The sequence below is a fragment of the Myotis brandtii genome, unplaced genomic scaffold, assembly GCF_000412655.1.
Source record: "Myotis brandtii unplaced genomic scaffold, ASM41265v1 scaffold115, whole genome shotgun sequence".
In the NCBI taxonomy this organism is placed as follows: Eukaryota; Metazoa; Chordata; class Mammalia; order Chiroptera; family Vespertilionidae; genus Myotis; species Myotis brandtii.
The window spans coordinates 1,642,300-1,658,196 of record NW_005353967.1 but is presented as its reverse complement, the minus strand read 5'-3'; the positions used below and the strand labels follow the sequence as shown (position 1 = coordinate 1,658,196).

General features: G+C 46.9%; 1 protein-coding gene across 1 annotated transcript in view; it reads right to left on the bottom strand.

Moving 5' to 3' along the window:
• Nucleotides 1-15,897, bottom strand: part of PDZD2 (PDZ domain containing 2) — a 233,302-nt gene that overhangs the window by 204,262 nt on the left and 13,143 nt on the right. Inside the window, exon 2 of the mRNA XM_005857886.2 lies at nt 3,006-3,833. Coding sequence (XP_005857948.1) covers nt 3,006-3,481 — 476 coding nt within the window. The 5' untranslated portion in view covers nt 3,482-3,833. The remainder of the gene's footprint in view (nt 1-3,005; nt 3,834-15,897) is intronic.

Here is a 15,897-nt window from a genome sequence, read left to right as displayed (position 1 = left end):
CTCGAAGTGGGGAGAGCAGGCTGAGCAGCATGCAGTGGGCACATGCGTAAGGTCTGCACGCTTCATTTGCACAGCACCCTTGGGGAATGGGCTGTTCCACATGATGAGTTTTCCAGATAATTGAATTTTAAATGCTGAAACTGGTTTTCCTTTAACCTTTTGTAATGGAAATCCTCCTAAAGTGTATTACATGCTTCTCTGGCCTCTTAAACATCATTTAACCTTTCCTGACTATCTCCAGGTCATCATGATGACCACTTCTTACTACAACTACATGCAAATGACTGGAAATGGGGTAGCCCTTTAACAGCGACAGCAAGACCTCCCCCTGCAGAGAGCGCTGGTGCCTTTGGGTATGTGCAGGTAGGCAGGACCCTCCTGCTAAATGGCCCCAGAGACCATATTAAAAAGCTATAATTGGCAATCCTTCCTTTCTTCCATCTCCTACCTCACCACCTGCAGTCATTTCTCCAAGTAACACCTTCTAGCAGCCTCTTGACACTGGGTTTTAAGTCTGCTATAACCTAGACAGAACTCAAGGTTGCCATGGGTAACCGGGGCCTGAGCTTGTTACAACCCTAAATTTAATTTTACACACAATTTAAAGCCAGTGGGTACTGTGCTGAAGATTGCTTCTGGCCAGGGCTGATCTTCAGCTAGTCCACCCAGTATGCAATGCTTCTAGACCATTTGGCCAATCACCCTGAGCCCCCAGGCCCTCCAGCCAGCCCAGAAACCGGTTCTTGCATGTGCTGACATTCTTTCCAATTGGCTAGAACCCACGCCATGCTGGTTGCTCAATACTGGAACATCAGCCTGGTTTCTGGGTTGAAGATTATTCTCTCCTGCTCAATGAATTGCCAGGGTTTGAAGCTCTTCTCTGTCCCTCAAACTCAAAGGCCTTTTCTCCGTTACATTGCCAACCAGGTTGGGTGTTAAAACCTTTGCCTGGCTGGTGTGGCTCAGTGGTTGAGCGTCAACCCATGAACCAGGAGGTCACGGTTTGATTCCAGGCCAGGGCACATGCCCGGGTTGCGAGCTCGATCCCCAGTGGGGGACATGCAGGAAGCAGCCAATCAATGATTCTCTCTCATCATTGATGTTTCTCTCTCTCTTTCTGAAATCAATAAAAACATATATATATATTTTTTTTCATAAAACATATATTTTTTAAAAGCTACCTTTGATTGAAAACCTACCATGTGCCAGATGCCTAGTCAGTACATTATATAAGTCACCTTATCTCATCCACTAAAGGACCCTGTTGGGGAATAGCATCAGCCTCCACAGCTGAGAAACCTGCCCCTCACATGGCCAGTAAGTGGGTCTGGGAGCCAGGTCCACTCCTCTGAGGCATGCACTTTGCACTGCCCTCGGCCCGAGTTTATGAACGCACAAGCAAGTCCAGTCAAGGGTCACATCCTGAAAAATATATTTTAAGTGAAACATGGGCCCTTTTACTTTTCAGAAAAGGCTACTTGTTTTTCGTGTGTGGGTTGTTTTAATTAATTCCACATTTTGTTACCAATTTGGAACACTCTGTCCTCTGGGAACAGAGCGGGTATACTTATAGAAAGCTAGCTGAGGGAGGGAGGGACTAGGCTATAAAGTGTTTGTAGGATCTAATTTAAAAAAGCCTTTCCGGTTCTCCCTGCACCAAACAAAAGTAAACAGAGCATTCTAGAAAGGCCAATCTTCCCCAGGCTAGGGGTGATAGACTCTCAAACAAAAACTTTCTCTGTGTGTTACCAGCTATGCCTGCAAAACGGAGCATGTGCTATCAAACATAACTAAGATCCCTCTCCATTCCCAAAAGTTCTCTGTAAGTTCACTCCAGAGCGATGCACTTCCCACTCGAAAAATGAGGGGCTCTCAGAGCTACTGGGGGACCTGGAAGCAAACTGCAGACCTCAGGAGTCTCAGCCAGTGACAAGACAGCGATGGGTCTGTGACTTGGGGACAGGCACAGATTTAACTTTGGAGCTGGCTCTGGGGTACAGAAGGATGCCAAACCCATGGCTATGAATGCTGTTGTCTCCCCCGGGAAGAATTTTTCAAATTGACCCTAAGCTAATTTTTAAAATAAACAATCCATGACCTCATCTTCCACATTTTGCACCTGCTCCTCCCACAGCTAACACACACACACACACACACAACAATTTTTAATGTTCTCTTCCAAAAACATTCACAGGGCTCTAGTTTTCAGAATACCTCTTGGGGGGGGGGGGGGGCGGACTGACGGAAAAACTGACTAGCCATAGGTGACAGGGTCAAACATCGGGTGTATTAGTTCCCTAGGGCTGCCATAAAAAAGCACCACAAACTGAGTGGTTTAAGCCACAGAAATGTATTGTCTCACAGTTCTGGAAGCAAAAAGTCCAAGATCAAGGTGTTGGTGGAGCCATGCTCCCTCTGGGGGGACAGGGAATAATATACTCTGGGCCCTGATCCCAGCTTCCGAGGGTTCCTCGGCTTGTGGCAGTGTAACTCCCATCTTCACACATCTCCTGTGAGCAGGTCTTTGCCCTTTTTATAAGGACTCTGTCCTACTGGATTAGGGGCCCATCCTACTACCACCTGGCCTCATGTTAAGTAATTAAATCTGCAATGGCCTTCTTTCCAAGTAAGGCCATGTGCGGAGGTACCAGGGATTAGGATTTCTTCATATAAGTTTTGGGGCGACACAGTTCAACCCATAACATCATGTAAGATAGTTCTGAACTCAAAATCGAACTCAAGAGAAGGATCAGAATGAACTGCCCAACAGATCACCTTATATTATGATCGTACGTAATAGTGTGGATGATTTCTCATGTTGGCAGGGTTGATGAAAAGTTGGTGTGCTGACCCCTGAAATCTGTTAATTGCAAGGGTGAACGGAGGACAACCGTTGGCTGATGCGGGCTCTCTACAGAACCCTAGTTCCTGCTCACCACATTTCAGGACGAAACCTACTAAGATATGTGCAAACATTTAGCGTTGAAGGAAACCCCGCCACTTACCTGGCCCCACTGACATCAACTCCGACCATCAGCTGCCCATTCAGGGAGAGGATCTCATCGCGCAGGCGGACCTTCCCACTCTTTCCTGCCGGGCTGTTCTTCCTCAGCTCCGTCACCCAGATGCAGCCCACGTCCAGCACGGGGCCCTGGTGGGTCTTCCTCTTCTTGCCCCCCCTGCGCTTTTCTCCATAGTCCCCGAAAACGGGGATGTTCCCGAAACTGAGGCCCACCGTCTCCGTGTCCCCCAGCTCCTTGGTGAGGTACACGGTACAGATCTCCATCCCCGGGGGGCTGCGATCAGGGGGCACCGCGCTCTCATCCACGGCGAAGTTCAGCTGGATGTACTCGCGCAGCTTCTGGATGGCCGCTTGGCACAGCCGCTGCTCCGGCCCCGCCCCGCCCTCCCGCAGGCTGTTCTCCAGCCACCGGCAGAGCAGGGGCAGGTGCAGCACCGCGTTGTCCTGGGTGATGGGCATGGCGCTCACTCCCAGACACCAGCATCATGAGAGGACCTGCTCCTGGGGGCCGGACCCCGCGGGGCCCCACGTCCCTTGGGGACCCTGGCTGTCATCGGCTGTGTTCATGTTCAGGCTGGCAGACGAGGGGGGGTGCCTGCTCGAGACGGGGCTGTTTGCCGTGGCAAGAGAAGGACAGGACACACACCAACAGTGGGACGATCTTTGCAACTGGAGTGCTCAGCGAGGGACAGAAGGAAGCCTCTGACAGGTCTTCGCTTGGTTCATATCACAGCAGGGCCTGTGCAAATGGCCCAGAAATGGGATAGCCCTTCATCAGCGACAGCATGGCCTCCACCGGATTCATTCACACCTGGAAGAGGAAAAAACAAAAAATTCCTTCCAGTCACAACAGTGAGCCTTCTCACACAGAACACAGGGCCTCTTGTATGACTGAAGGCAATGTTTGCTTTCTGAGCCAGAAGCCTTAATGCCGCTCCCCATCCCCCAGCTTGGCTCCCTCCGCGCAGTATACACAGACACACAGATAGACAGACAGACAGACACACAAACACACACCCCCCCTTCCCTCAGACAGACACCTCTGGAACACTGGCTTTCTCCAGGAAGTTTCCCTGACCAGCGGGGAAATGAGATGACTTTTGCCAGGACAACCCCCATCAAGCTCACACCCAACAGGAGGCTGTGTGACAAGACATAGAAGATCGCAGAGGGGTTCTGGAAACATTTAAGACCTTACATTCCTAGGAAGTTGAAATCTATCTCCATTTGCCTTGATCTATCCAACTGCATACACAGGGAGGCTCTCCATTCCAGAACTATGTTCTTACAATGCTACCGAGAGGAGCAATAACAATCACAGAGAGACTCTAGGACAGCACCAGTCCTGAGCTCAGCCATTGACTCCACCTCATCACCCAGGTCCACAGGACATCCTGTCCCTTGGCACCCTACAGCTCTTAGTCTCCTTGCTTCTTTTCCGTTGGAAAGCTGTTAATACCAACCTACCCAACGCCTTCGCCTCCAGAGAAATGTTTCCCCATGCTTCTGGGTGAAAAAACTCAGCCCCTCCCTGGCTGGCCCTTGAATGCAGGTCTTAGTGCCATGATGCACTCACCAGCCTGCAGGGCTGGCTGCAGCAGAGGGCTAGGGCTGTCCTGCCCACACTGAATTCTGCACAGTGCGGGGCACATCACTGCTCCCCCCCACCCCCCGGAAAGGTTAATTGAATTTCATCACTAATCCTTCTTCTCCACCAAAGAAAATTTTCACCTTCATCCCCTGTAAATGCAGAAAAATGACCCCTTTCACTCTCTTCTCTGAACCTCACTTTCGCCCGGAGAAAGTCAATATAAACTGTGCCATCAAAGATGGAAAACATTCTTCACCTTCTTAGGAAATGATTTAACAAGAAATAATAATAAATGGGAGAGGTGTCAGAAGCCATGTCAATAATAAATAACCTTATTACTCAGTAACCATAAAGAAATGTCTCGTATCGTAAGTTTTGATTTTCCAGAGAACTCGAGGGCCAGCTATTAATGGGTTCCAAGTAAATTAAAAGTTTAGCAAATATCATCTACATAAGCACATGCCTACTAAAAGGAAATGCAAAAATCAAACAAAAGATAATCCATAAATACACAAAAATGGAATGTTCCCTTTGGCCAAAATAAGTAACACCTCTCACCGAAAAGTAATGCCATACAGACATATTAAGATCCTATGAATAAGTCAGAATATTTTCCATCAGGCCTAGCAACCTTTCTAAGTCTCCTTTTCCTCATCTGTAAAATGAGAAAGTTAAGCTAAGTGATCTCTAAGGTCTCTCAAACGCCACAGAGAGATTCTCAAATGCAGTGACCGTGTCGTATTCAACAACATACACCCTACCCTGGCACGGTGCCTGTCACCTTGCAGACTCTCGATGACTTCAAACAATTTTTTAAAGATCCTTTGAATTCAAATTTTAATGGTCTATCATTCAAGATGTTAGTCTCAGTTCCAATGGTTCCATACACATGAAAACAGAGTAAATATCTCGGGCAAGATACTCTTTAAGTAAGTCTGACTGAAGAAAACCGAACTTAAGAGTAATCGAGAATTTTTTTTTCCTGATGTCAACTTGTATGCACTCAATATGTATTTATTGAACATCAATTAAGAACCAGGCCTTGATCTTGGCACTAGGAATATACTGTCAACAAGGCAAATTCATTGCCCTGAAAGAATTCATAGACTAGTGGGGAGATGCATAAAGAAATGGAAACTAGCATGTAATAAGTCTATGACAACCCTTTTAACAGAATCGACAGTGGTGCACTCCTACAGCCATGTTCACGTAATCAGCCCCCAGCCCTGGGGTGGGGCCAGAACTGGGCATCTGATGCAGGTGGAATAGAGTTCTGCTCTGAGAACTGAGCCCCAGGGCCTAGAGAGCAAGGGTCTAGACCAGGGGTGGGCAACCTTTTTGTGAGTGCGTGCCAAAAACAGCAAAATCTCTGACTCAAAATTCTTCTGCATGCCAACCCTAATTTTTTGAGAACATGTTACACCTACTTGATATCTCTTAAGGTGTACGTATGTGAAGAACCTTGAAGAAATAATAAAATTCATTCGAGCGACAAAAACACAGTGTATGATGATGAAAAATACATTTATTTTTTAATGTATACATGTACACTGATAGTCCGACAGAAAACTTTATGACTCCGTTTGATATTATCAGTGGAACTTTTGCTGCTGCATCACTGATGACAGAGATTTTACATCAGGTTTATATTTCGTGACCTTCAGAGATATGCACGAGCTATTACTTTCATCCATCAGGCTACTCCTATATGAGACTTAACAAAATTCATCACTGAGAACAAAGATTCACAAGCGTATGTGGATGAAACCAAAATACTGGTCGGATCTAGGAAGGCAGGGAGAGTGAAGGCAGAGGCATAGAAATTGCTCTTCCCCTCTCTCGTCAATCCATGTCTATGGTCTTTAAGATAACTTGTTATGTAAAATTATTTATTTATCTAAGATGCACCTTCGCTGAATTTATCTGAAAAATAAAAAAGTCGATATTAAGACAAAAATTGTAAATGAAAGATTATAAGAGAGGGTTTCGCGTGCCAGCAAAAGTTACTGGCGTGCCATGTTTGGCATGCGTGCCAGGGGTTGCCCAACCCTGGTCTAGACTCAAGTGTGTGGTGAGAACTATAACTTGTGAACTAGGGATTGTGGGTGGCAATATCCTACCTGCTGTGTTACCTGAGTAGCAAAAGGGCCATCTTGCCAAGAAATAAAATTGACCAGTAGAAGGCAAAGATGCAAGGCTAGGGAAAGAGGGCGCTCTGGTTCCCCGCAGCCATCCTGGTCTTAGCTGCAGCCATCCTGGATGGGGGATGCAGTGCTGACCCTCAATCTGAAAGACCGTATCAATCCTTGCAATAAATTACATTTTTAAAAGTTAACTACTTAAAAGAAAGAAAAATGGTAAAGAAAAACTGAACTAAAAAAAAAAAACAACCCACACCTTTTAATGAAAATGAACGCTACCTTGAGTTGTTTTCTATAATTTGCAACTCAAAAGTTGTTAAATGACACATTGGAGGAGCAAAGCTGATTGGCTTAGCTTGGAGGAGTTGTCCATCTGTCGTCCAGCCAGTTATGGCCAAGGGGGTGGAGTCATGAGATTCCCATATGGTGCCAGAAGCCCACCCTCTGACCGTAAGTATGGTGAGGGCAGGGAAGGAATTTTCAGAAAAATGAAAAATTATTTCAAGTGTACAGACACCCTCAAGGACCGCAGCTTTTACTTTTTTTTTTTTTTAAGATATTTGTATTAATTTCAGAGAAGGGAGGAGAAGGAGAGAGATAGAAACATCAATGATGAGAGAGAATCATTGATCGGCTGTCTCCTGCATGCCCCCTACCGGGCATCGAGCCCACAACCCAGGCATGTGCCCTTGGCCAGAATCAAATCTGGGACCCTTCAGTCCCCAGGCCAATGCTCTATCCACTGAGCCAAACTGGTCTTACTTTGATGTTCATGGGCTATACAACTTTTCAACTCCGTACCTATAATTGGAAATTTTCCGGTAATCCTTCCAGACCCCTGTTCTATAAATGGCTTTTCCTGGGATTTCCTATAAACAAGGGAAGTAGAGCTATTCCGATCCATCTCAATAATTTGAGATGACTCAGGATATAAGGAAAGGTGCACAATTTTTCAACAGTATATAAAGTCTGGTTCTTCCACAATATCCACGAAACATTCCAGTGAACAAAACGTTGACCCAGAGATGATACAGAAGGACAGAACTCTGCAAATGGTTACAGATACCGACATCCCTGTTAGGCTGACTCCGCAACGGTCTCAAAGCCTCTCATTCTGAAGATCAATCCACGTCAACAGCGAGCAGAACTGTGGACGTGGAGGTCCGAGGCTTGGTCCCACTCACTTCTATCATTTATAATTCTCCAGTTAGTCTCATCCCAAGCAAACAGCCATGATAATTTAAATTAATGTTGAGTAGCCTGAAGCTGACAGCCTTAGCATTCAAAATAAATGCTTCTGTTACTAAGGTAATTGATACTGTGTTCAATGTCTACCAACTTTCTTGGATCCCCTTTCAGCTAACTTGTGCACTCACAACAGGGAGATGTTATGAGGGGGTGGAAACTAGTTTGAGAATGGGGGGGCTGAAAAAGTCTTAGCTATTCTAAAGGTCAGTGCCCCACCTCACAAAGCTCAGTCCTATCTGGGGGAAAAACAATCTTACTCCTTAGTATTTAATTTCTGTGTTCAAGAGAATTCAATTTAATTTTTAATTTTAACTTAAATACATTAAAATCTTTTCCCTGGGGTGAAGAGAGGGGGACAAGAATGAAAATGGCCGGGAAACCCTGAACTAAGTGAAACCAATCATCTGCCCAAAGTCACAGGCCGAATCGCCCAAAATGCAGAGGCTTAGCCTTGAACCTGACGGCAGTTATCCAGACCTCGCTTCAGAGTCAGATGCACAGTAGGCTGTCTTGTTCGAACTCCCTCTTGCGAAGTGTCCTGGATTCTTGCCGCCCTCCTATGCTGACCTCTGCTAAGTTCCTAGTTCCTAAACCTTCATCTCATCTTCCTCCCTTCTGGACTGGATTCCTCTTTTGACTTCTAGAAAATGCTCCACATTTTAAAAGAAAAAAAGTGTTGATTAAATGCCTACTAGTCATTTATTCAACAGAGGTTCATTGAATGAGTGCCCATCACTTGTTGGGCCCTGAACAAAACAGACAGCTTCCTACAAACCTTCATGAAATAATGATGAATTAGTAAAGGTAAAATGCTACAACGTGGGATGGTAATTTGTACCATGAAGAGAACTGTGACTGTGGTCGTGTCAGAAGCTAGTGAGTGATGGGGGATTAGGAGCAGGGGGGCGGGGGGCAGGGGGGAGAAGGCCCCTCTGAGAAGAGACCTGAATAAATGAGAGACTGAGGAGAGAGAGTACTTGTGGGAAGGCTGTTCTCTGACAGGGGGCAGAGACTCCAAGGTGAGAGCCTGCTTGGCTGCCTGAGGAGGAGAGATGATGGGTGTGGAAATGCCTCCAGTGAGCTGGATTGGATGCTTCCCCACCATCTTATTCTCTCCTCCAACTCTCACAACCACCTTGTAAAACAAGGGCATCTGACTCCATTTCACCAACACTGGCAGGGCTAAATGTTGTTGATTCACAGCTATTACTGAGCTCCTACTTTGATTTGGGGGCACCAAAAACAGCAATAAAAACAACAACAACACAACAACCCAGGGTACCTGGTTGGTGTAGCTCAATGATTGAGTGTCAACCTATGAACCAGGAGGTCACGGTTCGATTCCCGGTCAGGGCACATGCCCAGGTTTCGGGCTCAGTCCCCAGTAGGGAGCATGTGGGAAGCAGCCAATTGATGATTCTCTCTCATTATTGATGTTTCTATCTCTCTCCCTCTCCCTTCTTCTCTAAAATCAATACAAATTATATTTTAAAAACAAACAAATCAGGGCATGTTCCTTAAAGGGCTAAAAGCACACATGAATTCATGCAACGGTTTACTAGCACCATTGTGCAGTCCCAGGTGTTACAGACAAACCCACCACTGCCTGAGAAAGTGTAAATATGAATGACTGACTCCTTTGGGTTGGCTTATGTTTTGGAAAAACAAGGCACTGGCTAAGTTTTAACTATCTACATGGCTGACTCTAGACTAACCAGATGGCTGTGCATATGAGACAGAAGAATTTGATCCAGCCTTTATGTCATGCAACAAGGGTTAACTGTGCCAGGCACTGCACTAGGCTGGGGAGGAAAAGATGAAGAGCCCGTGGGGGCTGGGAGAGAGAGAGCGTTAACTAAAGTGTGCGAAGGGCGATGATGTGGTACATTTGGGGGCACATGACAGATTTTGGAATATGTGGCTTTCCAAGGTCTATGCTGGGATTTTAGGGAATGAGAAAGGTGTTCCCATATAAATTCCAGAAGGTGAGGAGCTCGAAGGGACCTCAGGGATTGCGGCATCCAGCTTTCAATTTTACAGACGAGAGAAATGCACAGTGAGATAGGACCAAGATCCTTCCATTTCTGGGTCTGATGACCCTTGAAAAACGGGGGAAAAACCTGAATGGAATGAAAAAGGATGATGTGGCAGCTATTTTGAAAATCTAATAGTAGAAGATATTGTATATGCTAAAACATGAATCATTTATCCAGGTAGCAAAAATATGGGAATGAGTAGAAATTAAAAGATTCATGAGACATCATGCATGTTCTTTCTCAAGATGAGTGCAAGAAAACAGATGGAGACCAGAACATCAAAATGAAGATTATACACCATTTGTTTCCTACATTTTTGCAAAATACATTTGCTACGGCTTCAGATACAGAAACAAGTTTGCACGTGTGCAGTTTAAGATTGTTTACTCCGGATTTGGCCAGTCCTGGACTAATAAGATTCCTGGAGTTTCGGTATCTTAGTTCTAAAGGAGCATAATGGTTGGGGAAAGAAGGCATTTATGAGGTACTGTTTATATTGTGAATTGCCAATTTAATACTTTGAAGCAGTTGCTATCTACCAAGTGGGTAATTGGCTGAGACAATCACAGCTTCGGTGTCAGCAGCAAGATAATCATGAGGTCACCGTGGTTGCCCATTTTAATGTGACCTTCCTGTTCACCTTGTATGCACTGGGCAGCCATGATGCCACCAATCTGTCATCTGCAACCCTAGAGATCACGCCCTCAACATACAGCATGCATTACAATAAGTTTTTCTTCAATTAGACTGGAGTTATTGTTTAAAAAATAGTTATTTTACAATATTTTAAAGTGTTTCTTTCAGAACAATTGTGCTGTTGAGATGCTTCCGGTGTTTAGGCTTTTGGGCAAATAATCCACTTAACTGTATTTGAATTCTCAGCATGTAACTGCATAGGCTCTGACCTCATCCTTAATTAAGAATGACTCAAATATTTATAATGGCCAGCAGTATACTCTGCTATTACCTAACTGCAGGTCCCCAGGCAAATCATTTAACATCTTTGAGCCTCAGTTTCCTTATCTGCCAAATGAGGTGATTCTACTAAGTTTTCTTCCACTTCCAGCATTTTCCTGGACTTTGGAGCTGAGTTAGCAAGTCAGGGAGGGAGTCACTAGCCTCATTAAGAAGCATATACACAACACATGGAAGCTTTAAACTGCAGAAGAGATGGGCCAAACTGCTTTATCAGATTTTGAGTATCTGCCAAGACAAGGGAGGAAGGGGGCCCCTGGGGTGGTTTTACATTCACGTGCTTAGAACCAGCGTTCAGCTCGTCCAGAGGCAAGAAGAAATATATCTTACAGAATCAAAGCTCTTTGGTGCAGCAGAAAGAACCAAGGTTTCAAGAAGGGAGGAGGAATCAATAGGAAATCCGGTGTTCCCATTGAGGCCCCACAGATGCTCCGATTTGGCAAGCGCCTGAATTGTGCAGAGACCGGCCTCCACTCCCTCCCCTCCCCACCACTTGCAGGACCCCGGGCTGGAGCGCCTGGTGCAGAGAGAGTATCCTCAGAGGAAACCAAGGGATCACAGAGCACAAAGGTCCAGCCGTGGGCCTCTCGGAGAAGCATCCCGTTTTCCCAGACCTCCCTGTGGGAAAGACCTCAGACAGTGACCCCCAGAAGGCAAGTCCAAGTCCATGGGAGAGAAAAGAGAATCCTCATCTGACCTCTTCCAGGCAGGAAATCAGAATGAAGGAGAAGGGAAGATGGCGAAGGAGTGCGAGATACCAGTCCCCGCACTCTCAATGGCCCCCACAGCTACTCGTGCTCCATCTTGGTTTTAAAAGGGGTGGGAGAGAAATACAGCAGAGAGAAAGTGAGATGAGATGGCAGAGACGGGAAGGAACTAGGCTGGAAATCATCAAATTGAGATTCAACTCCGGACACTGCCGTGATGCCCTTGGGGAAAGGTCCCCAGATATGAGGAGGTTGGACCCACTATCTTTTAAGACCCTGCTGGCGCTGTGTCAATGTTAATGTGTGGGGCCTGTGTGTAGGTAAAAGATGTGGCTGAGGAAGGCCGCTGGTAGGTCAAGGAGATGCTACCAGGAGACCCTGATCTTGGTTGACTCCCCACCATCCAGGTCTACAGGCTCCCAGGCTCAGAAGCATGAATTCTGCCTGCACATTGAAAGAGCACCTGCATCTCCAGCGTGGATATACTGCTACCAGCAAGAAGGCTCGCTCATTAATTTCCCATTGAAAACACAGTTATTAAGTGGGCAGGCTGTTTGCATCGACCTGATCAATGCCTGCTTTTCCTGCAGGCAGGACGCAGAGGAAGGCAAACCTCGGGACAAGGAGAACCAGGTGAGCACAGGGGGGCCCCAGCTGAGGCACCATCTCGGCTCTCCAGCCTGGGCTTTGCAAAGGACACTGCCCACTTAGCCTAGACTCGCCTGCGCTAGACAGCACCCGAAAAGGCATCGCCAACATCTGGTTCCTGGAGCTTTCCCTTCCTGCTCTCTGCACGAACTCCACCCCGCTTCTATTCACACCCCTCTCTCCGAACTACATACCACGGCGCCAGTGAGTGTCCATTTCTACTCTCTGAATTACGGGCACTATCACATTTTAGTCCCTCGTCCCTAAGATGACTCTAATTCCAGTTTTGGATTCTATTAGTTTTATGGACAGTTTCTTAATTTGGGCATTTCTGGGACTGACGATTCAGCCATGTGTGAGGTATTTTTCCTAGTTTCATTCTCAGCACAGCAATTTGTCTTCTGTGTTTCTAAGTTCAGGGCTGTGGGGAAGGGTCTCACTATTGCCCCCAAGGACCAAGGACACCTTCCAGATTTAACAAAACTGCAGGAACTACAAAACGGGCATGCAGCGGGCCTCTACAGCGCAGCTCTCACCTGCTCAGAACAGTTCCCCGGGGCAGCGTGCGAGAGGCAGGACAGGAGGGGCAGAACCAGAGGCACCAAGGAAAAGCCAGAGGAGTCCATGTTCTCGTGACCACTCTTGGCCCCAGCCCTGCTGAGGAGCCGTATGCCGCTGAAACTGCAGACAGCTCCGGCATTTCCCAGGGCCCTGTGGCCCTGTGGCTGCCCCCACTTCACTGTGACACAGATGGGGGAACAGATTGAGAGGGGCGCCCGATTCAGTCAACAGAGCGCTAGGTGCCCGTGGTGTCAGTCGGCAAAAAGTCACTTCGGATTGGAAGCAGGTTCTCATCCAGCAGGCAAAGTCTCTTGCCAGGAAAATAGGAAATTGGAATTTAAAAAACAAAGAAACAAAAAACAAACCTTTAGCGTTCTCTGCATTGGAGATAAGGTAGGCACTAGGGCATGTCTCTATTAGGGGGACATGTAGCCAGTTGGGTCCATTATGGGTTTAAAGGTTTAGGACAGAAATCTAGTCTTTACTTGGCTAAGCCTGCGGAGATAGGCGCTGTGGGAAACAGACGCCCCCAGGCACCCTGCTGATCTGGGGAATTACCAACAGGAACAAAAATGGCTATTACCTGCCACCCACCGAGTTCCGCTGAAGCCTTTTAAACAGGCTTTAGGCACCCTGGTCTTTTGCCTGCAGGCTCCGCATCACTGCCCCTGGAAGCTGAGCGCCTGGACGGTGCCAAGTCAGGCTCTACAGGAATCCTGCGAAAAGGACTGAAGACCTGCTCTCAACCTGAAATCGTAAGTCTCTTTGCCCGAGGAGGTGATTAAAAACTTGGCCTACCTCCCCGTGCGATGCTCCTGGCCCCTGCCTGGCGGGCCCCAGTGCTGGCCCTGTTCTCTCCTGCTCGTCTAGTCATTCCCACGCCGTGGCTCTCCAAGTCTCTCCATTACACCTTCCACCCGGGCCCTTTCCCACGCGTCTCATGACCGGAAAAGAAATGGAAAGAGAGGCGCCTGTGCTTCTGGGGTTCCTGGGTTCTACAAGATAAACACTGGTTACGCCCATATGGATTCCTCAGGGAGGAATAATTCATTCATTCACTCATTCGTTCAACAAATATTTATCGAGTACAATAAACAGTGACGTTCTTACCCTCAGGAACTTAAACCCTGAACCAGTCTTCCCAGGCTGAGCAGAGCCTCAGAATCACTGGAGGCCATTCAGACACCCGCATTTCGGGGAAGGCCGATGTAACAGGGCCTTAGAAACCACTGGCTGGGTGGAAGGAGAGGTGCTGGCCACTCTATGACTCAGAATGGAGACCCCGGGGAGAAAGTCAGCTCTAACATCCTCATGCGAAGGAGACCCTTCATTTCCCACCCCTGCAAGGTTGGTAGATTTAACAAATCAGAACACATAGTGCCCAGTTACATATGAATTTCAGATAAATAATAAGACATGTTTTAGTATAAGTATGTCCCAAATACCGTAGTATGTCTTGGTATGTGTATGTCCCACGCAGTATTTGGGATATACTTAGATTAAAATGTTATTGTTTATCTGATATTTATGTTGAACTAGGTGGCCTATATTTTATGTGGCAACCCTACACCTACCCCATCCAAAAATGAAGCCCTGAGAGCGGTTGACCTGCATGCCGTGTCCGCCCTCTGTGGAGTAATCCTACGCAGAATCTCTGTCCCTGCCTCAGCAGGCCTCTCACTCCCTCCTGGATGCAAATCTCAGCCGTGGGCCAGGGCACCCACACTCTGCAGGCGGAGAGGGAATGAGTCAGCCCTGGGACAATAGCTCACCAGCCCACTCAGAGGAACTGCTCTTCCCCTCCCTGTCATCGCAGCCTCTGGTCTCATGTGCCCAAACCTGCTGCTCCCAGCCCAGCTGCCTTTCTTGAATGGCCCTGCTTGCCTGGACTCTGTAAATGCTGGTCCTCTCTGGCCGGCTGGCCTCTTGTCCCGCGTAACAGAACTGCGTCATTAGGAAGAAAGGAGATTAGGAAGAGAAAGGTGTTTGACGTGAACACAAGAGGTAATCTCCGGGGATTGTCATACCATGATCCTAGGACTGCATCCTCCTGTAGGCTTACAAACAAAGCTGCTCTGATTTCATCAGTTTTATTTGTCTATTCCTCTGGGTAAGATTTTATTTGAGCAAAGGTGAGTAGCTGAAACGGATTCAAAATCACTATACAGTTGGCAACCAATTCTACAGCTTATTTTGAGGTGCAGAGGACGCTATTGACTGTCTACCCAGCATCTGTTCCCTCTTTTTAACCCCCTAACAGAATTCTGATTTTTGTTCAGGGATTCATCGATCCTCAGCTCTAAAGGTGGGCCTAATTCCGTGGTCAGCAAACTGCGGCTCGCGAGCCACATGCGGCTCTTTGGCCCCTTGAGTGTGGCTCTTCCTAAGCCTTAGGAGTACCCTAATTAAGTTAATAACAATGTACCTACGTATATAGTTTAAGCTTAAAAAATTTGGCTTTCAAAAGAAATTTCAATCGTTGTACTGTTGCTAGCTCTGTTGACTAATGAGTTTGCCGACCACTGGCCTAATTGATCAATGGAAACATCCTTCCCTTGCAAGCAATGGTTTCAGGAGTGGGCAGGTGACCCAACACTGGCCAATGAGTCATGAGACTTGCCTCCCAGGGCTCTTCTGGAAAATGCTGCCTCACTCCTAAGAGAAACTGCCAAGACATGATGGTCCCTCTTCTTCCTCTGGATGTCACTCAAAGTCAGATGTCTAGCGTCGCTGCTGCCATCTTGATACCAGCCTGATGATGCATAATGCTGAGGTGGCACAAGCAGAGAGAAAAATGAAGTTGGGACCTTGATGACATGTGAACATCCTTCTGTTGAAGCCAGTTTGGGTTGGATTTTTATTACTTGCATCCAGAGATGTGCTTGGAGTGCCTATTAAAAGCTAATGTAAAGCAGACATGAAAATTTAAACTTCTGAGACTTGTGGCAATAAAGGTGGACATACCTGC